Raw genomic sequence first — 13,271 nt, forward strand, 5'->3', positions numbered from 1 at the left:
ATGGATAACCTTCATTTGATGAATTGGGATTATAATACGTTTCAAACTTATATTTTTTGCTTGAATATGCAAGCAAAATTATAATGGTGAATGAATACAAGACACACAGTATCCGTCAGTCTGTATTTACATGCAAAATGTCTAGGAAGCCATAATAAGAAATGCTCAGAACAATAAATATTAATGTTTTTTAGTTTATCAGTGCTAATATTCACAGAATGCCCTGTTGAAAAAACTAGCATATGCTGGTTAGGTATGTTTTGACGCTGGGATGCTGGTTTAAGCTGCTCCTTTGCCAACACATGACCAGCATAAACCAGCAAAAGGACCAGCAAAAACCAGTAAAGGACCAGCACAAACCAGCAAAGGACCATCTTAAACCAGCATCCCAGCGTCAAAACATACCTAACCAGCATATGCTGGTTTTTTCAACAGGGTGGGCCGTCACAGATACACTCTCTCTTATAACACTCGATCTTTGCATAGATTCCAGTTCCTTCCCTGATCATTCAATATTTAAAGTGTATACAATGATTTATTAACCTTAAGATATTACGGTTAATATAAATAATTATTAATAACTCATCAGTCAAACCATTTCTATATGTCTTTGGAGACGTAACACTCTTACTTCATCATATATATGTCTATAATTAAGTAAACAAAAAACAATATTAATAAATAATAATCTACAAATACATACCATCACCATTTACCTAAGTTTTACTTCAGGAGGAAGTGCATACAAATGAATAGACAGAATGGAGATACATTTGCAGTTTATGTCTGACGGAAGGAAAACAGATGGGAATATTAGTAATGCAATGCATTAGAGATTCCCACATCTAAAGAAGGTCCTCTATCAAAACATTTGCATGTATTTGCTTTCCCTGGCCATAAAAAGGCCTTGAGTGATGAACTATCAGTCATATCAGCCATTAAGATAACACAGTACAGTCTTCATATCACACAAAAACACTGTAAGATCACCTTAAACTTGCCTTTTGCCTTTGATATTCTTCAAATATTGGTGTTGAAGTACATTTCATACTACAAGCAGCCTTAAGTATATTCTTTTGTATTCATGTTTGTATGCCAGAACTTTTAATAAATAAAAAGTACTTTTCAAACCCATAACATATTTTTGTAATTAAGTGATATAAAAGCAAATTAAACCACATCATAAAATTTGTCTAGGCCTAACAGTGCAGGAAAAAAAAAGATTAGAATCTAAAATGAACGGGACAATACCCATAATAGCAATAATACAAAAATAAAAGCCAATGTTAAAATACAGATTTTACCATTTGTCGCTTTCTTGGATGCATGTTCTTGCTTTCTTTTGGAAAATGAAATTAAAATGGGCCAAAAGATTAAAATTTTTCCTGCCACTTAAGTTTACTCCAGACTCAATATGCGGTGTTTTGCTTAAAGCAGATATAATTAACAGTTTCACATGACATGAAATGCTTGTTAATGGTGTTGTGGATGAGGATGTGTAGATATACAGTACAAGCAATATCTCTACCAGACCCTCCCTTCAAGTGATGTAGCATAATATTATCACCACCATTGAAGAGAACATGCACATTGTACATAGAAATTAGCTTTTTAAATAACACATACGTTCAAGTCGTCAGAAGTTAATATGCAAAGAACATCGGGTACCGAATTTGCATCTATCGGCAGCTGAAAGACTTATCGAAGTCACTCAACTCACAACATAAAACACTCATGAATCTTGCCTCGTTTCCATCTTTAGAAATGTGTGATATATTCTTTCATAGCAATATAGTATATGATATAATCTAAGCTGTATTTATTCTAACACTCTTTTTGTATTTTTTAATACTTTACATTTGTATTAAAGTCTTGGAATTTTATAACAGCTCTATCTAAAAATATACTTCTTTATGAAAACTGTCAACTCAGAGAAACGGAAATCAATTCCCAAAGGAACCTACTGAGACCGAAAGCCGCTTTACCTTGAGGAGACATCTGTGAAATGGCTTTGATTTAACAGCGCTTTGGCTGTTGTGTTATTAGCGTAATGGGGTAGTAGCGTTGAGAGTGGCTGATTTGCTTTCGCAGCACGACAATATTGTGGGTGTAATGAGGCTTTACGAAGATTGTAAAAGCCTCTTACTGTCACATCAGTGCAGATTCTCTCTTGAGGAGAAGCTTCCCGCAACCGTGCAGGAGGTAGCAGACGTTCTGTTAAGTGTTTTTTAGGTTGGTAATGAAGTGTTAGCATGTTATATCAACCGCTGTTTTAATAAAACCACGTCTGAGGCTTTTGCATTGGACTGGGAAGTATCTTGTCAGAAGAAATGAGAATTTAGTCAATGAAGATATCTTTGTGAATCTGAAATCCACCCTTATGTGGGCTACCGAGATGAACTTAATTTCAATTTTAGCCACTATCTAAGGAACCACAAATCCACTTTTGACCACTTTCTAAATTATTTTTAAATAATTAGATAAAAAATATATATATATAGACAAAAATTATAAGGTATTTGGTGCTCTAATGTTAAGTGCTAAAGTGCAACCCAACCTGAACAACGTCTATTGGTAAGGTTTATCGACACTCTTTTTAAAGTTGTATGATGTCAATCAATCAAAACTATTGTAATGATGATTATGAAGTGTTAACAAGTTGTAGACCTTGACAAGAGGTGTATTTCTCTCTTAGGACACGAAATGCTTGGACCTGGCACACCTGAAAACCACCTGAATGTGATTTTGTGCTTCCTGTTTCATCTGAACAGTCTGTCTGTTTCGGGACCATATCTGTATTATCCAATCAATATACTGATACTAATTATCCAATCAATATACTGATACTAATGAGGGGAAGTAGCTTGGGCTCTACAAGCAGTTTGAACTCAAGGCTCCTGGGCAACTCCCAATCAACAACCACTAAGCACACAACAAAATGTCTCACTAGCATGTAGAAACTCAGCAACATGTCAAGCACATCTTAAAACGTTTCAAAGACCTACACTGGATACATGGGAAGTATAGTAGAGGTTCAAACCCAGTCAGTTCTTGGGACTTTCCCAAAACCCAACCACCAATCACACTAAAGCCAACAGTCCAAGTTTAACCTTGCTTTTCATCTATTCTTCACTGATGCCATGTTCCCAGGCCACCTTGGCCTGCTCCTCCTTGTTAGTGAGCAGAGGCTGGGAGATCTTGCGTGGCATTGGCCTTGGAACCGGCCTCAGGTCCTCTTCAGGGATACACCCTTCCCTCAGGTAAGGTTTGGGAGGCAGAGCAGGTGTAGGCTCATGGTGGTGGTAGTGCGGATGGGTGATGTGTATTGCATGTGGGTGGTGATGGTGGAGATGGAGGTGATGATGGTGGTGCCCATCGGTGGGCATCCCTGGGGTTACGCCCAATGGGGCTGAATGACTACGGCAGGGAGCGGGCTTGAGAGGGTCCAGAACTTCTGGCTCTGAGACGCTGTAGCGCACAGGGAGGTAGGGACTCTCGGCTTCCTCCGTGTCCGTGGTCCAGGCCTGGCTGCTCGGCATCGAGTCCAAGGTGTCGGCTCGAGCCGGAGGCTCGGAGGAGGACTGGGCGAAGTTGCTCTCGCTCAAGGAGGAGACACCACTGCTGGCGCTGCCGGACAAGGTGGAGTTACTGCCATCCAGGCCCGATTGTGGACTGGTGGGTGAAGCAGGTATAGGGTGCAGGGGCGACTGGTGAGGAAAGGTAAACAAGGTGTTTATATACAATATATTGCATTAGCACCTCATCTGTTGCAGTGTTAAAATGTAAGACCAGTAGGATGACATTAGAAAAAGAAAAAGAGCAATCTTGATAACACCATATTGAGCAACTATACTGTAGACCAATATCAAATCTTCCTTTTATAGGCAAGATTATTGAAAAGGTAGTTTTTAATCAGCTGAACAACTACTTAAACTCAAATGGATATCTGGACAATGTTCAATCTGGTTTCCGACCACATCACAGCACAGAGACAGCGCTCATTAAGATAATAAATTATATTAACTTTCATTTTGATTCTGGCAAAATATCAGTGCTGGTACTACTAGATCTTAGTGCTGCATTTGACACTGTCGATCATAAAATACTTCTAGAGAGACTGGAAAACTTGGTCGGGCTTTCTGGGAAGGTACTCAAATGGTTCAGGTCATTCTTAGAAGGGAGATGTTATTATGTGAGTATAGGAGAGCATAAGTCTAAGTGGACGTCCATGACATGCGGAGTCCCACAAGGCACAATTCTTGCACCACTCTTGTTTAGCCTTTATATGCGCTCACTAAGTCAAATAATGAGAAAGAACCAAATTGTCTGTCACAGCTATGCTGATGATACCCAGATTTACCTAGCCTTATCGCCAAATGACTACAGCCCCATTGACTCCGTCTGCCAATGCACTGATGAAATTAACAGTTGGATGTGCCAGAACTTTCTTCAGTTAAACAAGGAGAAAACTGAAGTCATTGTATTTGGAAACAAAGATCAAGTCAAGAATCTTGGTGTGATTCTGGAGACAGACCTTAGTTTCAGTAGTCATATCAAAGCAATAACTAAATCAGCATACTATCATCTCAAAAACATTGCAAGAATTAGATGTTTTGTTTCCAGTCAAGACTTGGAGAAACTTGTACATGCCTTTATCACCAGCAGGGTGGACTATTGTAATGGTCTCCTCACCGGTCTTCCCAAGAAGACTATTAGACAGCTGCAGCTCACACAGAATGCTGCTGCCAGGATCCTGACAAGAACCAGAAAATCTGAGCATATCACACCAGTCCTCAGGTCCTTACACTGGCTTCCAGTTATATTTAGGATTGATTTCAATGTACCTTTACTCGTTTATAAATCACTCAATGGCCTAGGACCTAAATACATTGCAGATATGCTCACTGAATATAAACATAACAGACCACTCAGATAATTAGGATCGACCTAATAACCTAAGTTAGAATTAATAGTTCAGCCATGAAACTCTACTTGTGTTCTAATTGGTTAGTTCCCAATCAGATTTAGTACTCATTACTGTTTACCTATGAAACCAGGACATATTCAATGAACGCTGCATCTGTGACCTATGCGTGTCCTCATCTTAGCCCACCCCCTCCCCAGTACCACCTGTCTAGATCTGCTATATGGGGGAATCTTCCTTTCTCTAGCAGCAGCAGCATATTTCCTTAATTTTATGATCTGAGCATTTAGCAGAAGTAAGTCTACTTGCTCTGCAGTAGCAGCAGCGTAGCAGATCTAGTCCACCAAGACAAACCTATGTAGATTCTATTTACAGTTATAAAGATTTTACAATCTATCCCGAGAGTTCTCATGACTGAAATCTATTCATAAATTCAAAAATGATTTGATGCTGTACATTACAGACTTGAAAATATGTTTGCCCAAAAGTATGGCATTTCCCAACATCATCAGTAAGCATAGTAAGCAACACAGACCTTGTTTGGCTCCTTCTGGTATATTGATCAAATTTGGAATGAAATGTAGATCTCCAGAAGCAGAATTGAGAACCTCTTTCAGCCTTTATCAGAGCTGAAACCTACCTTCTAAGTGTAACTAAATATTTTACAGTACAATAATATATTTTATTCCAAAGACTAGGGCAGTGCAAAAAATCAAATGCGATTTTCATGCTCATCTCGTCAGTAAAGCCGGTTCTGTGATTAGTAGTACATCTCCAGCATGTGCTTTCAGATGGAGCAGCATTTACTACACAGAGCCGTAGATCACTGACAAGCTACGCACAATCGCGTTCATAATCGGCAATGAATCGCCTGTGATTTTGAACGCGATTTTGCGTAGCTTGTCAGTGAACTACGGCTCTGTGTATTAAATGCTGCTCCATCTGAAAGCACGTGCTGGAGATTTACTACTAATCACAGAACCGGCTTTACTGACGAGATGAGCATGAAAATCGCATTCGATTTTTTGCACAGCCCTACCAAATACATTTAAATATTATTCCATTGTAACTTTTTATTTTAGTTTGCTTCCCCATCTATGGGTCTAATAAACATGGCACTGTATATTATCAATATTGTTGCCTCTTGACAAATTGCTTTTGCTCTTTTTTCTAATTCACTTGGTATAAAAGTGTCTGCTAAATCCACAAATGTAAAAGTTTTTCTGGATGACTGAACCCTTCAAATTTCATTTTACAAATTTTCATCCAACTGATCTTCAGAGAAAATACAACCCAGGCACATACATTCACAAACACATAATAATTGCACTACAGATGCATACATATACACATGCACATGAATTACAATATGAACCCACAACACTTTAGTATCTTAGGGACACCAAGAACTCCCAAACACCAAAAAATATTCTGAACCAGACTCGGGTACAGTTCGGCTCAGGGTGATTTGACTGGGGGACATCTGAAGTCTACAGGACGTAAGACATCTTGGAATGCTAGTGTGGACATGCATGACGAGGACTAACAGGACACATCTAGGCGGAGGATACCTTTCTTAAAGAGCGCGCGGGGAGAGCTGGAGGGAGTTCGTTGATCTGGTGGTGGAAAGCATCAAAGTGCATCGAGAAGTGTCCTAAAGGGGAGACACAGTTGGACAGAACCAGGGTTGGAAAGAGCACACACCGGAACACACTTGCACGCAAACACACGTCAGCATGCACATTCACTCAGCAAGCACTATGAAGGATTCTTTCTGAACTGTTCAGAGGAGAATAATGGGTGGGGAAGAGGGAATGAGGAGCAATGGATCAGCAAAGGATCAATGATCAAATGTGGGAATAACTATTAAATGAAAAAGAGGATGCTACACTTCCAATGTAGGGTGGGTGAAAAGGAAGATGCCACATTTGGGCAGTTGACGTGATGTGTAATATTACTGTATTAAAAATGGCAATAGCAATATACCCCCCCCCCCCCACAAGTTTTTTTTCCTATAATTTACTGGCATGTGCATTTTAAAATAAAATAAACAAAATATTCAAATGGTGAACAATGTGTGAAAAACAGTGCAAAGTTATTTGTCAACCACCAGTTTGCTTCTATATATGGATTTAAGCGTAGAAGATCCAATGTAACTAATGACAAAACATTCATTTTACAAACCATTCCAAAAGTAAAAGGAATGGTTTCATGAAATGTCTTTCTCTTCATTGAAACCTTTCCTCAAATATATTGTTTCTTACCGGGAGGAAGGGTGCGGGGGGGAACGGGTGGGACCATCACACTCCCGACATGAGCAGAGAGGAAAGGCAGAGTGTCCCTGGTGCCACTGTCCAAACTCCAGCTGCTGGGAGCTGTCAACACTGCCAGAAAGAACAAAGACCACCATTACTATACATTTCATTACTGACCTGCTGGATCCTCATCTGAAGGTCACATACCTCAGGAATTCCTGTTTAAAATGTTGAGGTTTGGATCCTAGTGTATCCAATTGACTGCTAAACTAACCTAACAAATGAGACTTCCTTAGCAAACCAGCTTCACAAAGAACCAGCTAGGATGTGTTGGAGAGTATCAAGCATGATGGTATACCAGCTAAACTAGCACTAACTAGCCTGGAAACTCTGGTATCCACTGTTAATTATTAACAAGTGTTTGGTTTATCAAAAATCAGCTTAACAAGCAAGACTTCCTTGGTAAACCTGCTTTACCAAGACAGCTGTTCTACTTAGCTGGTGAAGTTGGTCAACTAGACTCAGCATTCAGCAATAAACTTGAACAAGATTCTTGGTGAACATTTTAAGGAAGTCTTGCTTTCAAAGCTTTTTTTAGGCTGAGGCACAATTTGATAAACCAGAGATCAAGTTAATAACAATTTCTGCAAATAATGATGGCATTTTCAGACTGTTCAGAGCTGGTTTGGAACTAGTAAACCGCATGGTTATGCTGGTAAACCAGTTACATCAGCTCAAAACCAGCCTAGACCAACACTGAAACTCACCATTTACATGTGTTGGCTGAAACTGTTAAGTACAAGTAATTTCCCTTCAAAGACTTGGTCTTGAATTGGTCTGGTTCGTCCCCAGCAAAATTTAAGTCTTAAAAATGAAGAAACCATGAACTTTAACAGACTGTGTGCAGTTTCCAAATGTTAAGGAAAGCTGTGATGCATACGGATTGCACATCCGAATTGCATTCATTCATAGACACATACGAAATTGAACATACTTTCTACCGGTCACAAAGTAAGTTCTTCATCAAATGCAGTACCTACTCTGACAGTATGCAATTTCAGTGTGTATTGTGGATTTATGCCTGATCTGAGGGAATTGTGGGACTGTGAAGGAATAGAGGGGTACAGTGGCTTCAGAGAATCATACACACCCAGTCATACCTTTATCAGCCACAGAGAGATTGGGGTCACTGCAGGGTTTGCAGGGACCAATGACCTGATGGTAAAGAGCCCTCTGATGGTTAGTAGGCTGGTGGAAAATGCAAAAGAAAAAAATATTTTGATATTATATTACTGCCATCACCTTACCATTTAAACTGTGTACTGGTTTTTAAAAAACAAATCAAATTAGCTTGTCTTGCGGTAGACGCACCTGTCCATTCTCGGTCATGTTGGGGTACATGGCACTGCTGGGACGGTCCCTGTGTGGTGGTAGGAGCATTAATATCTCTCGGTTGTGTCTGTATCTGTCAGGTAGTGATGGGGACCCAACTGGAGAGAAAGTAAATAAAATATATCTCAGTTTTAAGTTGAGACTTTCAACTGAGCTGTTCCCAAGGTTAAACTTTATGAAAAGTTTATTGGCGCTCACCTCTGATGCTGCTGTGCCCTGAGTTGATCATCTGAGACGGAGCTGAATGTGTCGAGCTCAAACTGGACGATGATGGACTTGGCTGAAGTGTTATATTGGAAGCAAAAAGGACTTTAAAAGATCAGATACGGCATTCTTGTTGCTATATAGATGCTAAAGTGTTCTGAGAGGTTGTCTGGGGTTGCAAAGGGTGGAAAATTCCAAGTAAATTCCAAAAAATCTTCCCAAAATCCAGGAAAATTTCCAGGAATTCTGAGAAATTCACCTTACATTTTCTGCTAGGTGGATGCTAGATTGATATGGTGTTCTGGGTGGTCACTAGGACATTTTTAAGTGGTTGCTAGGGTGTTATGAGTGGTTGCAAGGTAGTCAATATTCCTGATAGTATGTCGTTAGACAGTTTCTAGGTTCTTAGAGGATGCTTGGGTATTGATAGATCATGGGTGATTGTAGGTGACTTATGAGGGTTCATTAATGCTGGTTTTGTTAGGATATTATGAGTAGTTACTAGGGTACTCACTTGGTGGTTGCTAGGATGGATGATCTTAGTCTGCTAGGGTGTTGCTAAGCAATGCTAGCTCTTGTTTTGCAGATCTTTGTGTGTTCTAATGCATTGCTAGGGCATTGCTGTTGTAAGTGGTTGACACTAATAGGTGGATGTAAGATTGATAGGGTGTTCTGAGTGGTTGCTAGGCTGTTGCTAGGTGATGGGTGGTTGCTGCTCTGCTAATGCTGTGTCTACACCAGATGTAACTGTTGTTGCTCGCATCACACCACAACAGCTAGAGCCTGTTTACACTGGACATAACGAAGTGACCAAATGAGACATTAAGACATTGATAAGATAGTATAGGTGCTTGATAGAGTATTAGCAGTGTTAGGGCATTGTTATGCAGATGCTAGGGTGTTCTGTTGGGTTGTTAGGCTACGTGGTGGCTGGTTGCTGAGATGTTGCTAGGCTTCTATGATGTTCTGGGTGATAACTAAGGCATTGCTAACTAAAGCACTGCAGGTAGTTGTTAGGCCGTACTGAGTGGTAACGATGGCATTCCTAAGTGGTGCAATGGTACTTATAGGTTACTATATGTGGTTGCTACAGCCTTCTAAGACATTGCTAGGGCATTGCAAGGTGGCAGGTGGTTGCTAGTGTGACGGAGGCCAGCTAGTAAGAGCTGTGCAGGTAAGCCTCAGACCCCTGATCTAAAGAGGCACACTAGTGACTGATGCTAGAGGCTGCGGTCTTTAGCGTCCTTGTTAGCGCGCCCAACTCCAATGCCGGAAAGGCTGGTTCAAACCCCACTCAGGTGTGTGTTTCCCAAAAGCATCATTAGCTAACGGTCGCAAGTTTCATTGAACTGTATTGGTAACGACAGAACTTGCCATCATAGTTGCTTTGGGAAATGCACCCCGAGCGGGTTGAGTAGAACTGGAGGGCTTAAAATTGGTGCCGTGACCCGGATGGGAGTGAGGTTTAGGGGGTGATTGTAACGGAGGCCAGCTAGTTAGAGTTGTGCATGTAAACCTCATTCTTCTGGCCTAAGGAGGTATACTAGCAGCTGATGCTAGAGGCTATGGTCTTTAGCATCTTTGTTAACACGCCCACCTCCTATGCCGCAAAGGGTGAGTAGAACCAGAGGGCTTTTACATTGGTGCCGTGACCCAGATGGGAGTGAGGTTTGGGGGGGTGACTGTAACGGAGGCCAGCTAGTAAGAGCTGTGCAGGTAAGCCTAGCTCCCCTGGCCTGAAGAGGTGCACTAGCGACCGATACTAAAGGCTGTTGTTGGTTTGAATCCCACTCTAAGAGGGTTAAGTAGAACCAGAGGGGTTACGCTAGGATATTCTACATGCCTACTTGGCTGCATGAATGCTAGGGTGTTTTGTTTGGTCACTAGGGTGAATTTGTGCACTATATGTGTACATTATGAGCTAATGTAGCCCACCTGCATGCGGTAGAGGTCCTCCGGGTGCTCCATCATACTGTCTGTCAGGATGAGCAGGTTTCCTGTCTCACTGGAGGTGTGAGAGGAGAGAGAAGAGGAGGAGTGGCGGACAGAGCCCAACACATTCAGAGGGCTAGAGACAGATAGACAGAGAGAGAGAGAGACAGGGAGAGGAGAGGGATAGGGAATATAGGAATGGAAACGAAAAGCAGGAGAAGTGGAGAACGGGGAACGCATGCATGGATAAGGAAAATCAATCAAGATGGAAAAAGAGAGATTGTAGAGTGGTAGAACACAGGCAGCCATGCAAGTATGAACAAAAAAGGAGGAAAAAGACAGAATAAACAAGAAAGAAACAAGAGGAATATAAAGCATGCACAAAGAAAGATGTCAAACATACGTGAGGAAAAGTGACAGAAGAGCGAAAAGGAGAGAGAGGAACAAACAGAGAGAGACATGAGAGAGACGTGGCAGAGCTGAAGCTAGTGTGTTCAGGGTGGGCAGCATGAGCGTGTACATGTGTTTATGAGGAATACACGGTCAAGGAGTGTTTGTGAAGAGAGAGGAAGGGCTGTGTCTATAGAAAACAGGAATCTCTGTCTATAACCCACATACATGTGTGTGCAACACACACTGATGACAAATTCATCACAATGCAATACGAGGAACCACACAGCAAATAAATATTTAAATTATATATATATATATATATATATATATATATGGAATTAACATTTTTGGAATATATAAATTAAAATCATAAAGTGATGTTGACTTGAAATTTTCTCCAGATGTCGGTAATAACCCAAGTAATCCATACACGCAGGGAAAGTAAAACAAAGAAGTTCATAAATTAAGTTATGTGTAATAAAATGGAATGACAGAAGGAAAGGTATTGAACACATGAAGAAAGGGAGGTGCAAAAAGGCATGGAAAGCCAAGACACCAGCTGAAATCTATAAGTAATTAGAAAGCAATCCTGCCCCTAGTCAGTGGAAAGTATTTAGCTGGTTCAGTCCCAACACCTACAGCCAGTGTTGCCAATTTAGTTACTTTGTAGCTAGATTTAGCCCCTTTTGAGACTTTTTTCAAAAGTTTAGGGACAAATATAGCAACTTCTTGGACAAACCTTATCTAAGTTCTCATCTTGCCCACTGATCTACGTTCATCTTTATATAGATCAGTGAATTTGCCATTGTGATGTCATCTAGTGACATTTAGCTACCAGTTTTAGCTACTTTCAATTGAAAGCAGTTGGCAACACTGCCTACAGTGCCAGGATGATGAAGATGAAACAAGGGGTCCACTATTTCAGCAAGAAAATGATCCCAAACACAGCCAAGGAAACTCTTGATTGGTTTCAGAGAAAGAAAATAAATCTCCTAGAATGGCCCAGCCAATCACCTAACTTGAATCCAATAAAAAATACGAACTAAAGATTAGAGTTCATAGAAGAGGCCAACAGAACCTTCAGGATTTGAAGACTCTGTGAAAGAATGGGCCAAAATCACACCTGAGCAATGCATGCCACTAGTTTCTCCATACAGGAGGCGTCTTGAAGCTGTCGTTACCAACAAAGGCTTTTATACAAAGTATTAAAAACATTTCAGTAAGTGTGTTCAATACTTTTTCTTTGTGTCTTTGAATTTTATTACACATGACTTAATTTCTGAAATTATTTGTTTTGTTTTATTTGTATGTATGGATTACTTGGGTTACTACCGACATCTGGTGAAAATTTAATGTCAACAGCACCTTTAGAAATATATTTACTGAGAAAAATGGGGACGTGTTCAATACTTATTTTACCCGCTGTAAGTGTAATAAAAATGTATTTTAAATATAAATGTATTTTAATTTAATTTAAATTAATTACATTTTTATTTTATTAAATTTTACATGAGTAACACGAATAAACTTTGGACTGATAAAGCAAATAAAAAAATCTGAATATACAAACTTATTCCATATTTTCCATATTTATTTTCTTTTTGGCACCTCATAATACTGTTACTGTATATCTCATTACATGCTTATAGTGTTATTATGCTATTAAATCTCATTAAAAAAAAGGGGAAAAAAAGTATATTAAGATTGCGGGATAGATTTCCATTTTGTGAATGAATTTGATTTGGCTTCTGTTCAAACTGAATGTTCTAGCTAAAATACTCTCTAAAACTTGAAACATTCCTTTCATTCATACAGCGTGTTTTTCTTGTTCTAATACACACTTGGGCTCATTTACAAAGTTTATATACAATATATAAAAGTGTGTGCATGCGTGACTGTGTCTGTGCGGGTGGACTGACCTGTGTCGGTGCATGAACTTGATACTTTCAGGACTCATGGGACTGTGGGTGGCGAGGATGCCGCGTGGGGTGCTAGACCCTGAGCAGGCCGGACTCAGCTTATCCAGACCGGGCAGGCCCTGCAGGGCCACATAGAAACACTACTCTGAATATCTACACTGTTGGCACTCATGCCAGCACATATTTCATACAGTACACCAGTTTATATTACAAAAAACGGCGTTTGATACTGAATCTGTGCAACGAGTAAGG

At 40.1% G+C, this 13,271-nt stretch overlaps 1 protein-coding gene across 14 annotated transcripts in view; it reads right to left on the reverse strand.

Annotated features, from left to right (window-relative positions):
- Positions 1-2,086: 2,086 nt before the first annotated feature.
- Positions 2,087-13,271, reverse strand: part of LOC107592830 (dedicator of cytokinesis protein 3-like) — a 275,733-nt gene continuing 264,548 nt past the window's right edge. For 8 of the 14 annotated variants that reach the window (XM_016282388.1, XM_016282400.1, XM_016282393.1 and 5 more), the window contains 8 exons: positions 13,020-13,159; positions 10,711-10,843; positions 8,770-8,851; positions 8,551-8,669; positions 8,340-8,427; positions 7,189-7,308; positions 6,496-6,578; positions 2,087-3,707 (listed from right to left, as the gene is read on the reverse strand). In XM_016282388.1, the coding sequence (XP_016137874.1) occupies positions 3,123-3,707; positions 6,496-6,578; positions 7,189-7,308; positions 8,340-8,427; positions 8,551-8,669; positions 8,770-8,851; positions 10,711-10,843; positions 13,020-13,159 (1,350 nt within the window). In that variant the 3' untranslated portion in view covers positions 2,087-3,122. Of the gene's footprint in view, positions 3,708-6,495; positions 6,579-7,188; positions 7,309-8,329; positions 8,428-8,550; positions 8,670-8,769; positions 8,852-10,710; positions 10,844-13,019; positions 13,160-13,271 lie in introns of all 14 variants that reach the window. The other 6 variants (XM_016282394.1, XM_016282389.1, XM_016282392.1 and 3 more) reach the window with 5 other exon arrangements.

Source organism: Sinocyclocheilus grahami, unplaced genomic scaffold, assembly GCF_001515645.1.
Source record: "Sinocyclocheilus grahami isolate Dianchi unplaced genomic scaffold, SAMN03320097.WGS_v1.1 scaffold159.1, whole genome shotgun sequence".
Taxonomy (NCBI): Eukaryota; Metazoa; Chordata; class Actinopteri; order Cypriniformes; family Cyprinidae; genus Sinocyclocheilus; species Sinocyclocheilus grahami.